This window comes from Drosophila nasuta, chromosome 2R (assembly GCF_023558535.2).
Source record: "Drosophila nasuta strain 15112-1781.00 chromosome 2R, ASM2355853v1, whole genome shotgun sequence".
NCBI lineage: Eukaryota > Metazoa > Arthropoda > Insecta > Diptera > Drosophilidae > Drosophila > Drosophila nasuta.
This window is the reverse complement of record NC_083456.1, coordinates 32,911,691-32,929,291: the sequence shown is the minus strand read 5'-3', so window position 1 is coordinate 32,929,291 and position 17,601 is coordinate 32,911,691. Positions and strand designations below refer to the sequence as shown.

The window sequence follows — 17,601 nt, the reverse complement described above, 5'->3', positions numbered from 1 at the left end:
AGAGATACAAACACTTGTTGGCGTTGTTGTAATCTGCTTTGTCGCAAATAGTAAATAGTACAAAAGTACTCGATACTCGATACTTTCTCAGCTACGTTGCCCTTTGCAATGCCCATCAAAGCTGGCTGTGATACGCTTCAAATGCAGATATATCATGCTCAGCCCTTTTTGATGACATTGTAAGTAAGACAAGAACACACCCACCCAAGCACACTCACTCTCACTCACTCGCAAACCCACACACACACACACAAACACACGCACACATTGATTCGTGTAAACGAACTCTACAATACAATTCACGTAACCAGAAGACGGTAACCGGCAGTGATGACGACGTAAGCGGTTCTCTTACGTTTGTGTGCACGTAACGTAAGACTAAACGTTTTTTTCGTTTGTGTGTGTGCGTGTGCGTGTGTACTCGAGTATATACAAACTGTGCGTGTGTGTGCTTGGTTGAGTTTGTAGCTTCCGTTATTCATGCGAATTCAACGGGATTTAAGTTCGCTGCTGCCTTTCGCTCCTCTCTAGGTTAAGTAGCCGAAATCTGCGGCATGTTGCATGCATACACACCCACACACCTACGCCTGCATCCGTGTGTGTGTATTGCCTGGCAGTAAAACGGCAACAACGACGACGACGCCAACTGCGACTGCGACCACCGCCCTCTGCTCTGCCGCAGCTTAAATGTCTGCCAGTCAGTCTAACTGTGAACCCGCTGTCTGCGTCATTTACATTTGTACGTATGCGTGTATGTGTGCATGCGTAAGACAGTGTGTATTTGTATTTATTCTCCCCTCGTGCGCGCCCTTTTCTAGTGTTGAACAACAACAACCACCACCATTTTTGAATTTTCGTTGCTCGAATTGCAATTTTCTGTTACAGTTTAATCTACACATACACACATACATATGTATGTATGCATGTGTATGTGTGCGATTGCAGGGTGTTGCCCAGTCGGCTTATTGATTTGTGTGTTAATGATTGTTGTTGCTGCTGCTGCTGCTGCTGCCGCTATTGCAGTTCATGCATTCGAATTGAACAATACACATTAATATGTATGCATGTGCATGTGTGTGTGTATACATAAGTACACATGAGTAGTGACTGACGGAACGACCGAACATCCCTTATTTGTTTGGCACGTACCCGGCACTAGCGGCACTCGCGCTCTCGCTCTCTCGCCTAGTCGGCGTGCCTTGCTGAAGCTGACTCCCTTGCTCTCTCGCTCGTGCTCACTCTCTTTCTGTACCCACCATCTGCTGTGAAGAGTTAGGGTGTCTGTGTATGTGTGCGTATCTGTGTGTTACTATTGCCGCCACCCACCCTCTATTACCAGGCAGCAGCAGCAGCAGCAATAACAACAACCTCATCATCATCGTCATCATCATCAAAGTCATCGTCGGCGTCGTCGTCGTCGGCGTTTGTCGTGTGTATACCGAAATACGTAAAATTCATTTATGGCTCGTATGCTTTTTGTTGTTGTTGTTGCTGCTGCTGCTGCTTTGTTCCTGTTTCGGGGCGACGGCCGCGACGTCCTCGTCCACTCCTCAGCTTCTGCTACTGCTGCTACCTTTTCCCTTTTCCGTTGCCCACTTTTGACGTTCCGCCCAAAAGCCGCCTCAATACGTAGTACGTAAAACTTGAAGTTGTAGTTGTACTTATTTGGGGATCCTTTAATTGGAGACAGCAATCCTTGAAAATCCAATATAGTATGCGCTGCCCTGCGTATCCAAGTCGCAGGTCGCAGCCAGATGCAGACAGGGTGCTCCGCTGGACATTTAATCCCATTTACAATGGAGTTTTTCTTGGCTATACTCACAATCCTTAAATATGTGTATGTATTGTGTGTGTGTGTATATATAGGAAAACCGTTTTTTGCGCAGTTTCGAAATGGCCGCAAACACCAAGCGAGCAATGAAAAAAGCAACAAACGCCATTTGTTCTGCGTACAATTTTTCATCATTGCCCATTTTCACTTTGTAGTTTTTCACTCATGATTTTAAACATTTATGCACATTTTCTGGTTCTTTACTTGTCGTTTGATTTTTTGCAATTTATTTATCGCATTTATTTACTTAGCATTTTCCATTCAATTGGCAATAATTTATTTACCGGTTTTTCTCGTGACGTTTTCGCCTTTTTACAACCACACACAGAGCACAGAACAGAACAGAATAGAACAGAGCAGAGCAGAGCAGAACAGAGCAGAGAGAACAGAGTACAGAATGGACAACTTAACTGCTTTATGTTTCTATTTCTGTTTCAGCTGCTGTTAACACCAGCTGCCGCTGTTAAATGTGTGCTGTTAAGTGACAGCGACAGACAGTCAGTCGTTGGCTGCTTCGCTACGCTTCGTTTCGTTTCGTTTCGTTTGCTTGCGTGCGTGTGTGTATGCGATGTTTGGGCAGGACTTCGTGCTTGCTTCGGCTTTCGGCTTTTCGTCTGTGAGTTTTCAGTTACACTGCCTTGCGCCTGTGAAAAAAGAACAAAAAAGGCGCGCCCCCATCCATCAACCCCCGAAAATACCCGAAATGTATTCCGCGTTTGTTGCTCTCCAACAAGAGAGAGAACGGCGTGGTTACATGGGTCTTGTTCTCTCTCTCTGCCTTGCGTATCCTGATGCTGTTAACTAAAATGTTTGGCTTGGAGCACCCTGTGCCTACTGCTGTGCTATTTGACAGCGTTTTGAAACACTGGAATAACGGGCAAGTTTGCATTTTTTGAATGTGTCAGTTTCTTTATTTCATTGATTCCTTGTACATGAAAGTAAATGTTCAACAGCATATGAAATACTACACAAATGTTGTTGTTGTTGTACGATTGATTAAATGTAAACAATGTTAATAAATATTGTACGAATTACACTGTGCCGTGGATTCTAAAATATGTATTGTATATGTATAACAAATATGCGTGTGTGTGAGTGTGTGAATTGAGTGTGTGTACGTTTTGTTTTTTTTTTGTGTGTGTGTGTGTGTGAGGTTTGAGGTTAGGTTCCGTTCCAGCCGCATCAGCGTTTAAAAAACAATTAACAATTTTACGGAACCAGTTTCCAGGGTTCAAGGAGAAGCGCGACATCCAAAGTGTGGTCTGGCAAGTTAAAACTAAAAACGAGATGCATATCTATATATCTACTATATATATGTATGTATATGTGAATGTGTGTGTGTTTTGTTTGTTTGTTTGTTTTTTGTATGTATGCGTGATTGGTGTTGAGATACATTTTATCATAATCATCATCAAAATACATGATGCAAAAGTTTTTCTAGCAAATCAATCAAAGGACTCGATCTTCTTCTTCCTCTTCTTATTGATGTTCTCTTTTCGTCCTTTGTGCTTTGCAGTGTTTTTTTTTTGTTGTGTTTAAGGTAATAATAATGTTGTTTAATTAGATCTTAAAAGGTATTGCAACAGGGCCAATTTCCAAATGCTAATATTAAATTTGAAATTCATTCAATAACTGAACAATTGTTAGTAGATAAAAATATATCTGATCCTTAGCAACTAAATGGGTTGGAAGAGTTGGGAATCGAAAGTGTTTCTTGTTGTTTCTTTTGAGAGTTGAGGGAAACTACCAACTAACCAAAAATGAATGGAGGACCGCAAGTCTTGCCTGGATTGCGGTCTTTAAAATTACATTAACGATATTAACGATATACGATATACGATATTGTATGGTATGGTAAAAGGTATAATAAATAACTATAAGTAGCATACATATGTTAGATGATTCGCTATATGTACTCTCTATATATTTTGTATTTAGGTTTTTGTCCTCTTCTTCTTTTCACTTTTAGATTTAATCAAATGCATATGTTATATATATTTAAATCCCACCCCGATCACCCGCGCTGATCATTATCAATCGGCATTCTTAATCTCGCTCAAACTGCGGCAGGCTTCCATCTCCCTCTCGCGTTCCCTCTCTCGCTCTCGCTCTCTCTCACGCTGCTCCTCCTCGAGCTTGAGGACTTTGCTTTTGAGTCCGCACAGAATCTCTGCGGTGGCAATGTTCTTGATGGTGCTCAGATCGAGGTGTTGGCTGTGATTGTTGTTGTCATCGTTGTCGTGTTCCCCATTGCTGCTACTGTTGTTGTTGTTGTTGTTATTGTTGTTGTTGCTGTTGCCGTGCTCTGTTGTCTCTGCTCTTTCCCGCTCCCTTTCCCTCTCCCTCTCCCTTTCCTGCTCCAGTTCCAGACTGCGATTGATCGCATTCAGCAACTTGTGTTTGCCCAGCGCCAAAGCCAAGCCAGCTCCCATTCCATTGTTGTTGTTGTTGTTATTGTTGTTGGGCGACTCTGGCTTGTTGTTGTTGTTGTTCGAGTCGGTTTCCATGTCCATGCCGTGATTGTTGTTGTTGTTGTCATCGTATTTACGCTCAAACGTCGCGAGATCCTCATCGTGTCCATTGTTAGTGTTGTTGTTGTTGCTGCTGTTGTGGGTTGCTTCTCCCGGAGACGCCTCCACTTCCAGCTCACGCTTCACCAGCTGTATGTCTGGCGGGGGCGTTGGCGTTTGTGGGCGTGCCCTGTTGCCATTCACCAAATTCAATGCCTCCTCATCATCATGATGATTGCTGTTGCTGCTGTTGTTGTTGTTGCTGCTGTTGTTGGTTGTCTTGTTGTTGCTGCTGTTGTTGTTGCTACTGTTGTTGTTGTTGTTGTTGGTCAGATGATGGTTCTCCACGAGGCGTATCTTGAAGTTGTTGTTGTGCGTGGCCGGCGGAGGCTGCGGCTCTGGAGTCCTCGGCACAATCGTCGTGATGGGTTCCATGATGTCCTGGCTGTGTCCGTAGTTGTGATTGTTGTTCAGCGCATCGTCGTGTTGCTCCGCGCTCGGATACCGCTCTCGCTCCCTGTCCATCTCCTTGAGGCGCTTCGCCTCCGTGTTGCCCAGCTCTGTGTTGTTGTAGTGCATCAGGATCTTCCTCTTGGCCAGATATTTGTGCTGCTTGCGTGCCGAGTCGAGCATCTTCTTGCTGTTCGCCTGCAGAATGGCAAACGAGTTGCTCTCCGCATCCGACAGATTGCTGTTGCTGTTGTTGTTGTTGCTGCTGCTGTTGCTGTAGTTGTTGTTGTTAGTGCTGTTGCTGTTGTTGTTGTTGTTGCGATTCAGATTCTTCATGAAGCTCTCGGCCAACGTGGCCTTCGACTTGATGTGCTCCCGGAATCCAGCATATCCCTGCCCCTGACCTCCTGGACTGGCCAGGGACATGGGCGCAGGACCGTTGAGCGAGGATTGCTCCAACGCAGAGGCGCCATAGCCTCCTGCGTGTCCGCTGGTGATGTTCACGCTGTGAGTGCCTCTCTCATAACGGCACTCAGTACCGTCGCTCTCTAGTGGCGAGCTAATGTCGCTGGCATCGCTGTCCAGGTTTTTCTGTCGAAGAAAAGAACGAATTTTAGCAGGGTTGCAAACCTCCTTGGGTTTCGCTTTGCTTTTTGGTTTGAAAGCTAGCTAAATACATTTTTATAAACCAAAGTACTTTGCTTTACCTTCTGATCAGTTTTGTTAATTTAGAAACACGTAAAACTCAATTCATTTTCAAAGGAGAGGAAAGACTTCTTAGCAGGGTTGCAAACCTCGTTGGGTTTCGCTTTGCTTTTTGGTTCGAAAGCTAGCTAAATGAATTTTTATGAACCAAAGTACTCTGCCTTACTTTTTATTATGTTTTGCAAATTTAATGCTCAATGAAACTTAATGAATTGTAAAATATTAATGAAGAGATGATTTGAGGCTTGTTTCAGTTCAGTTTCATTTTGCTTTTTGAAGCGAGACCTCACATCAGGTAATTATTTTGTACTTCTTTATGTCTTTCTAAAATTTATAGTTCTGAAATTTGTGCTAATTGAAAAATCTATTTTATTAAGAGAACAATGCTTTTTAACTGCAAAAAGCAAACTAAGTTTCGTATTGCTTTTTGGTTCGAAACATCGCTCACTTTAATTAATCATTGTGAACTACTTTGTCTTACTCTATGACATTTCATTGAATTATAATCTAAATAATATAAAGAGAAACTTAACTTGATTTCTTTTCTAAATATTTAATGAGCAATGTACGCAACAGCGTTGTAAAGTGAATTTGGTTTTGCTTTTTGGTTCGAAACACAACTAACTTCAATTAAGCAAATTGGGTTCAAGGCTAAGCTGTCTTGAATTAGGTTTTTGGCTTCTAATGTTAAGCTTAATTCGATTTCGAATTGAAATTGGAATTCGATGTCGAATTCCATTTACAAATCAACTTCATAATATAGAGAAGACCTCGAATTTACCTCTGTGTGTAGCCCCTTGATCTTCATGGCCTCGGCGACCTTGAGGAAGACGGGCAGATCCTCGTACTTGACGTTCACCTGGCCGCTGTACATGAAGTCGAGCAAGCCGGCCATGTGGCTGGCCTCGACATCGGCCATCAGCAGAATGGGATGACTCGAGGGGTTCTCCAGGAAGATCTGCTGGAAGTAAGGACTGCAGACGGACAGCACCTGAAAGAGAGACAAACAAAAAGGGAAGAGAAAGAGAGGAAGACGCATCTGCTGTTAAAGGAACTGTTCGGTGGGGTGCGCCATCAGTTTACCAGTTTGTGGGCCTTGAAGATCTTGCCGCCAGCCGCAATGGTTACGTCCACCATCTTCTCGTCCTTCTGCAGCGAGTGGAAGCCGCGGCACATGTTGCCGTGGAAGTTGTTCCACGATAGCAGATACTGATCGATGGTGTTGGGATCGGTGTAGGGCTGTTGCTGATGCTGCTGCTGCTGCTGCTGATGCTGGTGCTGCTTGTGCTGCAGTTGCTGATGCTGTGTGGCTGTGATGTGGATCTGCTGTGCGGTGGTTGGTGGCGAGCTGGGACGCGGCGTCGGCGGCTGATGTGGATGAGCGAGCTGATGATGATGTTGCTGTTGTTGCTCCCGCTCTCGCTCTCGTTGCTGTTGCTGCTGCTGCTGTTGTTGCTGCTGCTGTTGCTGTTGCAGTTGCTGCTGCGCCTGTTGCTGCTGCTGCTGCAGCTGCTGTTGTAGATGCTGCTGTTGCTGCTGCAACAGATGCTGCTGCTGCTGCAGTGCATGCTGCAATCCCGGCGGCGTCGCCGACGACTGCAAGCGATGCGGATGCGGCGACAACGACGGTTGATGACCGAGGAAACGTTGCTGCTGTTGCTGTTGTTGCTGTTGCAGCTGATGTTGCTGCTGTGCCTGTTGCTGTGCCTGTTGCTGCTGCTGGCGTGCCTGCTGCTTGATCTTCACCATGTTCTCCTGTTGCTCCTGTTCGCGCTGTCGCATCAGCTCCTGCTTGATCTTGTACTGTTGCATCGAGAGATCGTCGACGCTCTTCGACAGCTTCACCATGTCGCTGTTGCTGTTGAACTTGCTGTTGTTGCCACCGCCGCTGTTGTTGCTGTTGCCCAGCATCGGCTTCAGATCGTACTTGTAATCCCCGCCACTCGCTCCACTCGCAGCTGCAGCCAGCTTCCTTTCGGCAGCAAGAGCTGCTCGCTCCTTCTGCCGACGGATTAACTCATCGATCTCCATGTAGGCACCGCTGGTGGCGGCTGCGATGGCCGAGGCGATGATTGGATCGTCCTCGAAGACGCTGTCGTCGAGGGTCTCCTTCAGGGTCTTGGTGGAGGAGAAGAGCCGCAGCGAGGGATCGTTGACCTGGTCGCTGAAGTAGACATCCATCAGTGTGAAGAAAGGCCACTCGCGTCTCTTCGGCTCCTCGGACATCTTGATGGCCTTGTACTCCTGCAGGAGATTGTTCCATTTCTTGATGATCTTCGACAGCGGCAGCGGTACATTAAGTTCCCTTTCAACCACACTAAGAGAGAGGGAGAGAGAAGAGTAATTCATGATAATCCCCTCAAGAGAGTTCGAGTCTATTCGATCTACTTACGCCCAGGCATATTTCGAGGCGTTTCTTTTGCCCGTGAAGAGTGGCGAGAGTTCGGCCCGTAATCTGATCAATGATTTGACTTTTTCAGCTTCCCCTGAAAGTGAACAGAAATGAGAAATTAAACAATTGTTGCTTGTACACAATAATTATGCAATCGATTTTCATTTCGATGTGGATGTTGATGTTGATGGCGATTGCGCAACTCGAGGGATCGTTATAAGTAGATGCGAAGCACTCTCAAGTGGGCAATCTTAAGGGGACGGAGAAGAGAGGGGGCAACATATGTAGCTTAGATATTTATTGACGGGGGGCATTCAACAGAAATGTTAATCACTCGATTTAAATGATCTATCAAGAGGGGGGCATTGATCTGAGTGGCAGCAACTTTCCACCTGCGACTTGCCACTTGCTACTTGCCACAAGTTGCAACTGCAAGTCAAGTTTAAGACCTCAAGCAGCAGCAATTGCAACTGCAATGTTTCAATGAACCCGTCACAGCAATTCGCAGCGCCTCGACCAAAATAATCATTGCAATTGGCTGCCACCAAAATCGATGGAGTTGCTGCTGCTGGTTGCTGCTGCTGCTGGTTGCTGCTGCTGGTTAATTGCTATAACGAATCTAGCAACTTTTACCAGCTCAGACCAAAAACGAAACCGAAACCGAAGCCAAAACGCAAGATCAGCTCAGCTTAAATCGCATCTTGAATGCCTGCTGATGAGCAGCAGAGAAAGAGATAGCTTAAGAGAAAGAGACAGCTAGTTAGCTAGTACATATGTATGTGCAATCAAGTATACGCCATGGGCAACGGCTTAAACTCAACTGGCGTCCATAATGACTGAAAACTATTCAACGTTGAAGAATTCATTAGCAGATTTCACTTTCGCTCATGACGACGCGACGTTCGCTTATTTCTTTTTTTGCCGTCTTTCTTTATTTATTTATTTACCGTAATTTCTACTCGCTCACTTTTTGCTGCCCCTTCTTCCCCCCACCACCACCAGCAACCGCTGAACACTTGAGTATGTGATGGGATTTTTGTCTGTCTGTCTCTCTTTGCTTCACTTCGCTTTGCTTTGGCTTTGGCCAAGAAGCCAAAGTCGATGCTGTGCGCCTGCTACTTCGTTCACTTTTTTTTCTGAGAGAAAATGACGCGAAGCCGGATCTAAAAAACTGCGGCGGCAGACAAAGGAGACACAGCCTGAGAGACACGAGACTCGAGACTTGAGACTTGAGACTGCATTCTAGCTGGGCCCACGAAAATGACTTTCTAAACTTGATTTCGATTATTTATTTTGTTGTACTCGTATATGAAACTGACAAACGAAATAACTTGAACACATTTTGTGGGTCAATGCAGTGTTGTGTGTGTGGCGTTTATTACCCACATAGATATGGCATCTATATAGTTGAGCATGGCAGGGCAAGGCCATGCCGTCGATATCGCGTGGTTGCATCTGCCATTTGATTCATTTCGCATCGCCAGCTATAACCTAGCCCAACCCCAAAAGAAATAAAAGCCAAGAAAACACTTCATAAGCAGATAAATGATAAGCCAAAGATTCGCAACAGCCAAAACAACAGCAATCGCAGTGTAAAACAAGCAACAAGGGGAAAGGGTAGAGGGTAGAGGGGGAAGCGACAGCAGTTGAAGAAGTGGCTCAAATCGTTGCCTGGGGGAGCGACGCGTCAACAAAAAGAGTTTCACTTTCTTTGCAACAAGTTTTGTGCGCCGTCGTCCCACAGTGCGTATGAGTGTGAGTGTGTGTCTTAGTATGTGTATGTGTGTGTGTGTGTAGAGACACGCACTGTTGTAGAGTGGTCTTCTGGTTTCTACTTTCCGTTCGCGCCCTTTTATGTAACCCAAATCATCAGCAACCACAGCTACAGCAACAGCCACAGCATCAACTTCTCTGTCTTGGGTCTCGCGCAGACAAGCGAAAGAAGCAGAAACAACAACGACAACAAAGCTTCAACAACTCTTCAGCTACAGCGACGTGTACCGTTAGTTTCTCTTTTGACCTATATTTGACCAAAGACGCGTCGCTTCAGCTTTTATTGTTGTTGGTTCTTTGGCTGTCGCTATCTCGTTCTGCTTGGCAGCTTCGCTCTTCGCTCTCCGCTCTCCGCTTCTCTCACTTCCGTTTGGAGCACTTTCGCAGCCAAAGAACCGGTTCTAGACCTTTGTTGGGAACTGCACACTCATCCATCCATCCATCCATCCATCCATCCATCCATCCATCCATCGAAGCAGCAGCGGCAGCATTTGCATTTCTGCGGGAGAATCTTCAGCATTTTCTTCGAGCTGCTTTTCTTTTCGACATGGCTTTCATGGTGCTTCCTTTCTTTTATGATAGAAGTCTATTCTTCTTCTTTCCCCACTGACTTCTCTGTTTATTTGTTTACTTGATTAAATGCGAAATTGTTAAGCGTGACGTTTCGCTTTTTCACAGTTTTCTTCTTCACTCTTCGATCTATTCTTCGCGTGAGAATCTGTAATTGGGTCAGGATTGAATTGTGAAGCTAGTTGACGTGCCCTACTCTCAATAATCACCGACGAAAGTGAATACCAAATGGATTAGCTGCGATTAGATTCTCTATCTTCAGCTGTATTTCTTTCTTTCCATCAAAACATCGATTTATCTGTCGGTGAATCTATTTGCATTGTTATAGAGAATCTGTGAATTGACTCTGTATGTGAATCTAGTATATTTAATTGCTTTATGGTATATTTTGTACTATGTGGTATAATATCAATATACCAAATAAAGACAATGGTATTTGAAGTATATTTTGAATGTAGTACTATATAAATATTTGAAATGCAGCCAATGGTATATTTTTAGTATTTTCGCGGTATATTAATTTGGTATATTTTAAAATTATTACCTCATTGTTTTGCTCTTATTTAAAATGGGCAGTAGGTATCTGGTATATTTTGTACTCTATGGTATATTTTCCAAAATGGTATATTTTTAGTATTTTCGCGGTATATTAGTTTGGTATATTTTAAAATTATTGCCGAACTGTTTTGCTTTTACTTAAAATGGATAGCGGGTATATTTTGTACTTTATAGTATATTTTCCAAAATTGTATATTTTGTAGTATTTTCGCGGTATATTAATTTGGTATACTTTACTGCACTTTTTTGTTTTTATTCAAAATGGGTAACAGGTATCTCACAGTCGAACACACTCGACTGTAGCTTTCTTGCTTGTCTTCTATTTTACAAGAGATTTCTAAGCTGTCAAAGAGTTTGAATATTTAACTGTCTAACTTTTCAGGAGGGGGAGGAGATTGAATCAGCATATTTGATTAATATTCTGCTACTTTAACTATATTTTGTGGTGTTTATCAAACAGAGTAAAGCATATTTGAAAGCATATACATATGAATTTACTTATTTAAATCATAAAACTAAAGTTAGTCTTAAAACGTAATCAAAATTCAACACGAAACATATTTGAATTCATAATGCAATTTCTTTTTCATTTCTCATCTAACTGCTCATTTTATTTACCTCTTTATCATTGAATTCATCAACTATTTTAATGCAAAAAATATCTTCTTTATTGCTCATATTTCTTATATAAATCGCAACTATTCGATCTGTCATATTTCTACCTAACGTACAGCTGTAATTTATATCCTCCTCGCTGTCCCACTTTATTTTACATTATTTAGTTGTAGTATCAAGTATCTGTGAACGAACTCTGAGCATGAAATGATATGCTAGCAGCTCGAAAGTATCTTTTTTTTTTTTTTTTTGGGTTCCACAATCTCCTCTCGAGTGAAGCTGGCCCTGAATGCAATGTGAAACTCTGGCTGTTCGATTGCCATGATGGCAATGCCAAGGCGAATGCAAGAATTCGACTGCGTTGGCGCTGTTGTTGTTGTTGTTACTGTTGTTGTTGCTGTTGCTGCTGCGTTTTGTGCAGTGACTGCAACAAAAAACCAGACTCCGAATGAAATACGAGACACTGATGCGGCTTTCCAACAACAACAGCAACAGAGTTGCAGTCTGTTTTCTACTCGAGCTGCATTTCTTGAGAGTTTTCTCCGCACCGAGCACAGAGCACTGACAATGCGCATACGCCCCGTTGGCGCTTGGCCGTGTAAGTCATCGACCAGCGCAAACAGTTAGCAGCAGCAACCAGCAACCATTTAATTCTCAGCTCTGAGCTCTGAGCTCTCAGCTTTTACTTTCTCCCAAATGATGCTGAAATGTATTTACCATAATCTAAAGCAGCAGGCAGCAACTCTCTTTTATCTTTTTCTGTCTGTTGCTTTGGCGCATTTTCATTTTCATTTTTCCAGCCGAAAATTAGAAGAAAGGCAACAAGAGAGGAGACAAAGAGCAGAGTCAAAAGTTGCTAATTAACTCGACGAGGGAATTTTCCACGCTGCCAGTGGCAAGTGACTCTTTTCTCTTTGCGATTTGTGATTTTCATGCCCCGCCAAGTTGAATGTACGCTAAGCGACTGTGGAAATTCCGTACTACTTATAAGCATGAACAATCATCATCATCATCATCAACATTCAACGATGATTGTTTACTGTTGTTGTTGCTGACGTTGTCAGAAGTAATTTAGGAAATATATTTCTACTTAATACATTTATCGTCTGGCTCTGATTTATGCGATCGCTCCTCGTCGCGCTTTGCTCAATTTCTCTAGTTTGTTTGGGAAATCTGCAGCTTTTCATGTTTTGCTGTGTAGAAGTGGAAACCTGCTTGCAACCAAAGTGGTTGCTGCTGCTGTTGGTGGTGGAAAATCGCCTGTTGCAATGCTCGTTAGGCGCTTTTGTCTGCCAGAAGGTTTATGAACTTTAAACAAAGATTTTCCTTCGTTTCTTTCTGCATTTTCGCCCGTTGCACGTTGCTCGTTGTTGCTTTTTTTCGAAAGTGCAACGCGGCGTATGAGCAACTTCTGCACCGGATAAGCTTGTTGTTTCTGCTGTTTGTGGCTTGCTGTTGCTGTTACTGTTGATGTTGTCGCTTTATATTTGCATTTTCTAATTGCTGCTTTGATTTATGATTTCAACGAAAGCGAATGGAAAACACTTTTCATTTCATTTTCTCTGTTGTGCGATATTCTTTGGGGTATTTTGCTTGATTTGTATTTATTTCTCTGTATTTATATAAAGCAATAATTTTGAGTGTGCTCGCATAATGCGTCAGCTAAGCTTAACTCAGCACACACACACACACACTCGCACACACAACTTTCACTTTGCGCTGTCAGAAGCAGCGTCAGCAGTAGAAACAACAAAGCACAAGTAAAGCTCTAACGTTCGTTAATGTAAATAGCGGTAAGAGCCACACGCACACACACTTACACACTTACACACACACTCTCGCACACACTCACGCATTAGTTACGTGCCGTAGATGCGATCGTGTGGATACAGATACAGACAAAGGTTCAAATGACTTTGGCGCGTCTCGCGAAATTGCAAAACAAAAAAATGTGTTTGGAGCGGGGGGAAAAAAATTAAAAACCAAATCATTCATTAAAGATATTGTAGATAGCTTTATGTGTGTGTGTGTGTGTGAGTGTTTGTGCTTTCAAGACTGCAAAAAACAGACAACAAGCAAAACGAAGTCCAATCAAATTGTGGCATCTTACATAAAGAGTTAACCTTCGCCAAACGAAAGCCAAAAATCATATTTTGTTTTCAGCTGCTGGCAAATGATTTTTCTAGCTTGTCTTTGATTTTTTTTTGCATGCGCAATTACCCACTTGGCTGTCAGCTTTTTAAATTCGAATAATTATTTCGAAATTACTGCAAATATTGAACGCGATCGCGATATATTGGGTATATAGATATAGTACTACATTCAAAATATACTGAAAATATACCGCAGTTGGTATATTGATATAGTACTAGTACTAGTGCATAGTATACTAAAAATATACCATAGGCCACATTTGATATATTTGATTTAGTACTATATACATTCAAAATATACTAACAATATACCATAGGCCACATTGGGTATATTGATATAGTACTACATTCAAAGTATACTAAGAATATACCATAGGTCAAATTTGGTATATTCGTTTGGTACATTAAAAATATACTAACAACACATAAAATATACCATATTATTCATCTGGTATTTTTGTTATTGTACCACATTTAAAATATACTAAAAATATGCCATAGACCGCATTTGGTATATTGATACAGTACAACATTCAAAGTATACTAACAATATATCATAGGCCACATTTGACATATTTGATATAGTACTACATTGAAAATATACCATAGGTCACATTTGGTATATGGGTTTAGTACATTACAAATATACTAACAACACAAAAAATATACCATATTATTAATCTGGTATTTTTGTTATAGTAACATATTTAAAATATTCTAAAAAATTTGCCATATACCACATTTGGTATATACCATAGGATACAAAATATACCAGATATATTTGGAAAAAGGCAACACTGTTCGGTATTATTAATTCATATACCACAAATATACTAAAGATATACCATATTCTATATTTGGTATATTTGATATACTACTATCATCAAATATACGTATATTCCCAAGAAGTGAGTGGAAGCGGAGGGAAACATCGCTGAAATTGAGGTGAACCTAAAGTGAAAGTTCTAATAAGCGAGCGAGTACTCAGTACTCAAACTTCGCTTTGCGAAGCAGCGATGCGGGCAAAAAACCACCACAAAAAAATGAAGAAGGTGAATGAAGATGGGGAGAGAGAAGGAGGGGGGGGAGCCACTGTTGTGGTAGTCCATCAAAGAAAGGCAAGCGAAATGCGATAGATTAAGCATTTCTTTTGTATCTCTCGAATACAAAAGAGTTAAAGTAATTGATGCGCTGATTGCTTTTAGATTTGAGTAAATTACTTTGTGGAATATTCCCCAAAAGACGAAGAAAAAGAAAAAGAAACCAAAACCAAAGCGAAGAATTCATAAGCATTGCATAAGAGTATTTTCGAGTAATTAATGTGCACTCTTTTGGAGCAGGAAGCGAATGAGCTTCGCTTTGAAGAAATATGCGAAACTCACGCAAGTTAGGAATCGAAATATTTAAGACTTAAGTTGCAATTCTATTTGCTGGGAGGGAAGCGCAGGCTAAATTTCTCTTTTGTGCGCCTAATGATGACGCTTTTATTGGATGCGACAGCGCGTTACTTGGCCAACATTTTGGAGGCAAACGACAAACGACAAAGCGACAGAAACAAGCGACAAAAACAAGAAAACAAGCGAAGCTCAAGCGCAGGTTGCATAATCGCATTCAAAACGAAAATAGAAAACAGAAAAAGAAACACAAAACAGCAACAACTCTGAATATATATATATATTGATGTATTGATGTATGGATGTATGTAATTTGTAGCGGTTTATCAAGCAACGGTATTATTGAGCAACCTCCGCTCGAATCAGCTCGCATCGACTCCAACACTTTTAAACTATTTTCTTGTTATGCACTTCAAAAAATAAGACGCGTGATACACTCACACATAGTTTTTTAGTTTTTTTGGCAACAGTTTTGTGAGTTGGCCAACAGAAAACCCGATGAGTCATTCTAAATAATTGCGCGTGCAAAAGTGGCAGCAATAACAATATTTATCGAGCTAAATATCAATGCATAGAAATCAAAATCAAATCGAATTCGAATTCGAATCGAAATCGAAACCAGAAATCGATACAACAAATATTGCGCATACGCCGTGCATTCCAGAGAGATCCACACGCGTCGTCGCCCAGGAGCTGTTGCAATCGAGCAACAAGTTGGGACATTGAACTCGAAAAAGCGACGCTAAAGCAGCAGCAAAATATTTGTAAACAAAACTCGATTATGCAAGAGCTTAATTATAATGGAAATGGAAATGCCAAAGCGACAGCAAGTCAGGCCAGGCAACAACAACAACAACAACAACAAAACAAAAGTAATCAAAGCAAAGCGAAGGCTACGCAATGCGAGAATCCACCTTGGACTCAGACTCTCAGACTCCGACTTGAGGCCAACATGAAAAAAAAAGACAAAAAATGGGTCAGGACTAAGCCAAGAGATTGGGCCAACGAAACAAGTTTTGAACGAAGGAAACATAAATCGTGCAAGTCGCAAGGGTCTTGAAGCTTGGCAGCTTGGAAGAAAATGCGCAAGCCAAAGAAATGAAAAAGAAAAGAAACAGAAATGTAATGAAAGAAAGAAAGAAAAAAAAATCAAGCAACAACTTTCACCTATTAATATTCGAGTCGTAGCAACGATGCAGAAGCCAACATCGAGCAGCGAAACAGAAACAGAAAGAGAAAGAGATAGAGATAGCTAGAGAAAGAGAAAGAGAGACGCGTAGAAGCAGAAGAAACGTTTGTGGCTTGGCGCAGTTGATGGCGATGCTCAAGAGGGGCAACAACGTTTTGCTCGCTGTTGGGTGAGCTGCAGTTGGAGCTGGAGTTGAAGACTGAGATGCGATCTCTACTTTCTACTACAGAATGCAATTGCACACTCAGATATTCAGATATCAAGTATGCGCCCCATTGTACTTACAGCAATATCTGGTCGAGTATTGACAGTTTGCGTTGACTGTCGGTGCCATAATCTCGTTGGCAGCCATATCCAATTGTGATCTGTTTGTTGAGTTAATGCTCCTTGCTTTTGCTTTTTGTTATCCTTGCTTTCTATTTGTGATTTGTAATCCAATGTTATGGGAATGCACATACACACTTGCACACTTACACTTGAAATTGTTTAAAATTGTATTGATAGTTTCTCTTTGCTTTGCTTATTGGGTTTATTTTTTGGTCTGCCTGGTTTCCATGGTCAGATATTTGGCATTCAAGAGGCCGCTCAAGAGGCCCCGAAACGAAAAACTTAAATCAGAAATCTTTGTAGCTAAAGCCGCATGAAAAAAACACTTTCACTTTTGCTTGTCGCTTGATATGCAGAGAACACAAAACAGTCTCTCTCTCTCTCTCTCTTTCGCTCACTCTCTCCCTCTCTCTCTCGCTCGCTCGCACACACGCTTGTGTCTTGGGTAAATAACGCTTTAGAGCTTGCGGAGTGAAAATCAAATTCAAATTCCAGGCGCACTAAAGTCAAGAGGATTCAACATTTTGCTGCACATCTTTTATCACTTTATCACTTTTATTATTCTTGATTTGCTTTTATAGAATTGGCAATGTCTCAATTCAACACACACACACTTTGCATTAAAAGAGTTCTTCTGTATTCTGTTTAGTTTAGGTTAGTTTAGTTTAGTTTTTTTCAGTTCTTGCGCGCGACCGTTTGAACGTAACGTCTGCCTCGAACAACTGTGGACGTCTGTGCGGCAGCGCGCAGTGAAACCAGCGCTTATCCTCAAAGATCGCTAAGAAATTTCATGCCATTCCATTTTGTTTCGCTTCGATGTTGCTGCTGCGGCGACGCTTTCGCTTAACCAACACACACATAAAGACTTACACACCTTTCGCATTCACTCTTGGAGTTGGTTCTGTTACCATTACCATTTCTTTCTCTTTCACTCTCACACACTCACTTACACGCATACTCACTCACACACTCACAGCTACGACACTCACACTCTTGTAGCAGGCAGCTTTGCGCTCGCTCACGAAGTTTGGTTCTTCGTTGAAGTCTTTTGTTTTGGTCTGCAGTTTGGCTTCGCCATGTGCTCTTGCTCTTCGTCGTGTGCTTTCGCCTTGGGAGACACACACACACACACAC

The 17,601-nt window shown here is 42.1% G+C and overlaps 1 protein-coding gene across 1 annotated transcript; it reads right to left on the bottom strand.

Annotated features, from left to right (window-relative positions):
• Positions 1–2,913: 2,913 nt before the first annotated feature.
• LOC132784257 (probable basic-leucine zipper transcription factor Q) lies at positions 2,914–16,554 on the bottom strand. The gene is made up of 5 exons (XM_060789750.1): positions 16,426–16,554; positions 7,889–7,982; positions 6,580–7,813; positions 6,278–6,487; positions 2,914–5,382 (listed from the first exon to the last, which is right to left on the bottom strand). Exons 1-5 carry the CDS (start codon positions 16,490–16,492, stop codon positions 3,865–3,867), a joined length of 3,123 nt encoding a protein of 1,040 aa, XP_060645733.1. The 5' UTR covers positions 16,493–16,554; the 3' UTR covers positions 2,914–3,864.
• Positions 16,555–17,601: the final 1,047 nt, after the last annotated feature.

Excerpts from the sequence above, each read along its gene's own strand:
- LOC132784257 (XM_060789750.1), bottom strand. The coding sequence starts at position 16,492 with ATGGCTGCCAACGAGATTATGGCACCGACAGTCAACGCAAACTGTCAA. Across the intron at positions 7,814-7,888 it reads GCCTCGAAATATGCCTGGGC|TGTGGTTGAAAGGGAACTTA; the intron begins GTAAGTAGATCG and ends CCTCTCTCTTAG. Across the intron at positions 5,383-6,277 it reads TCAAGGGGCTACACACAGAG|AAAAACCTGGACAGCGATGC; the intron begins GTAAATTCGAGG and ends TTTCTTCGACAG.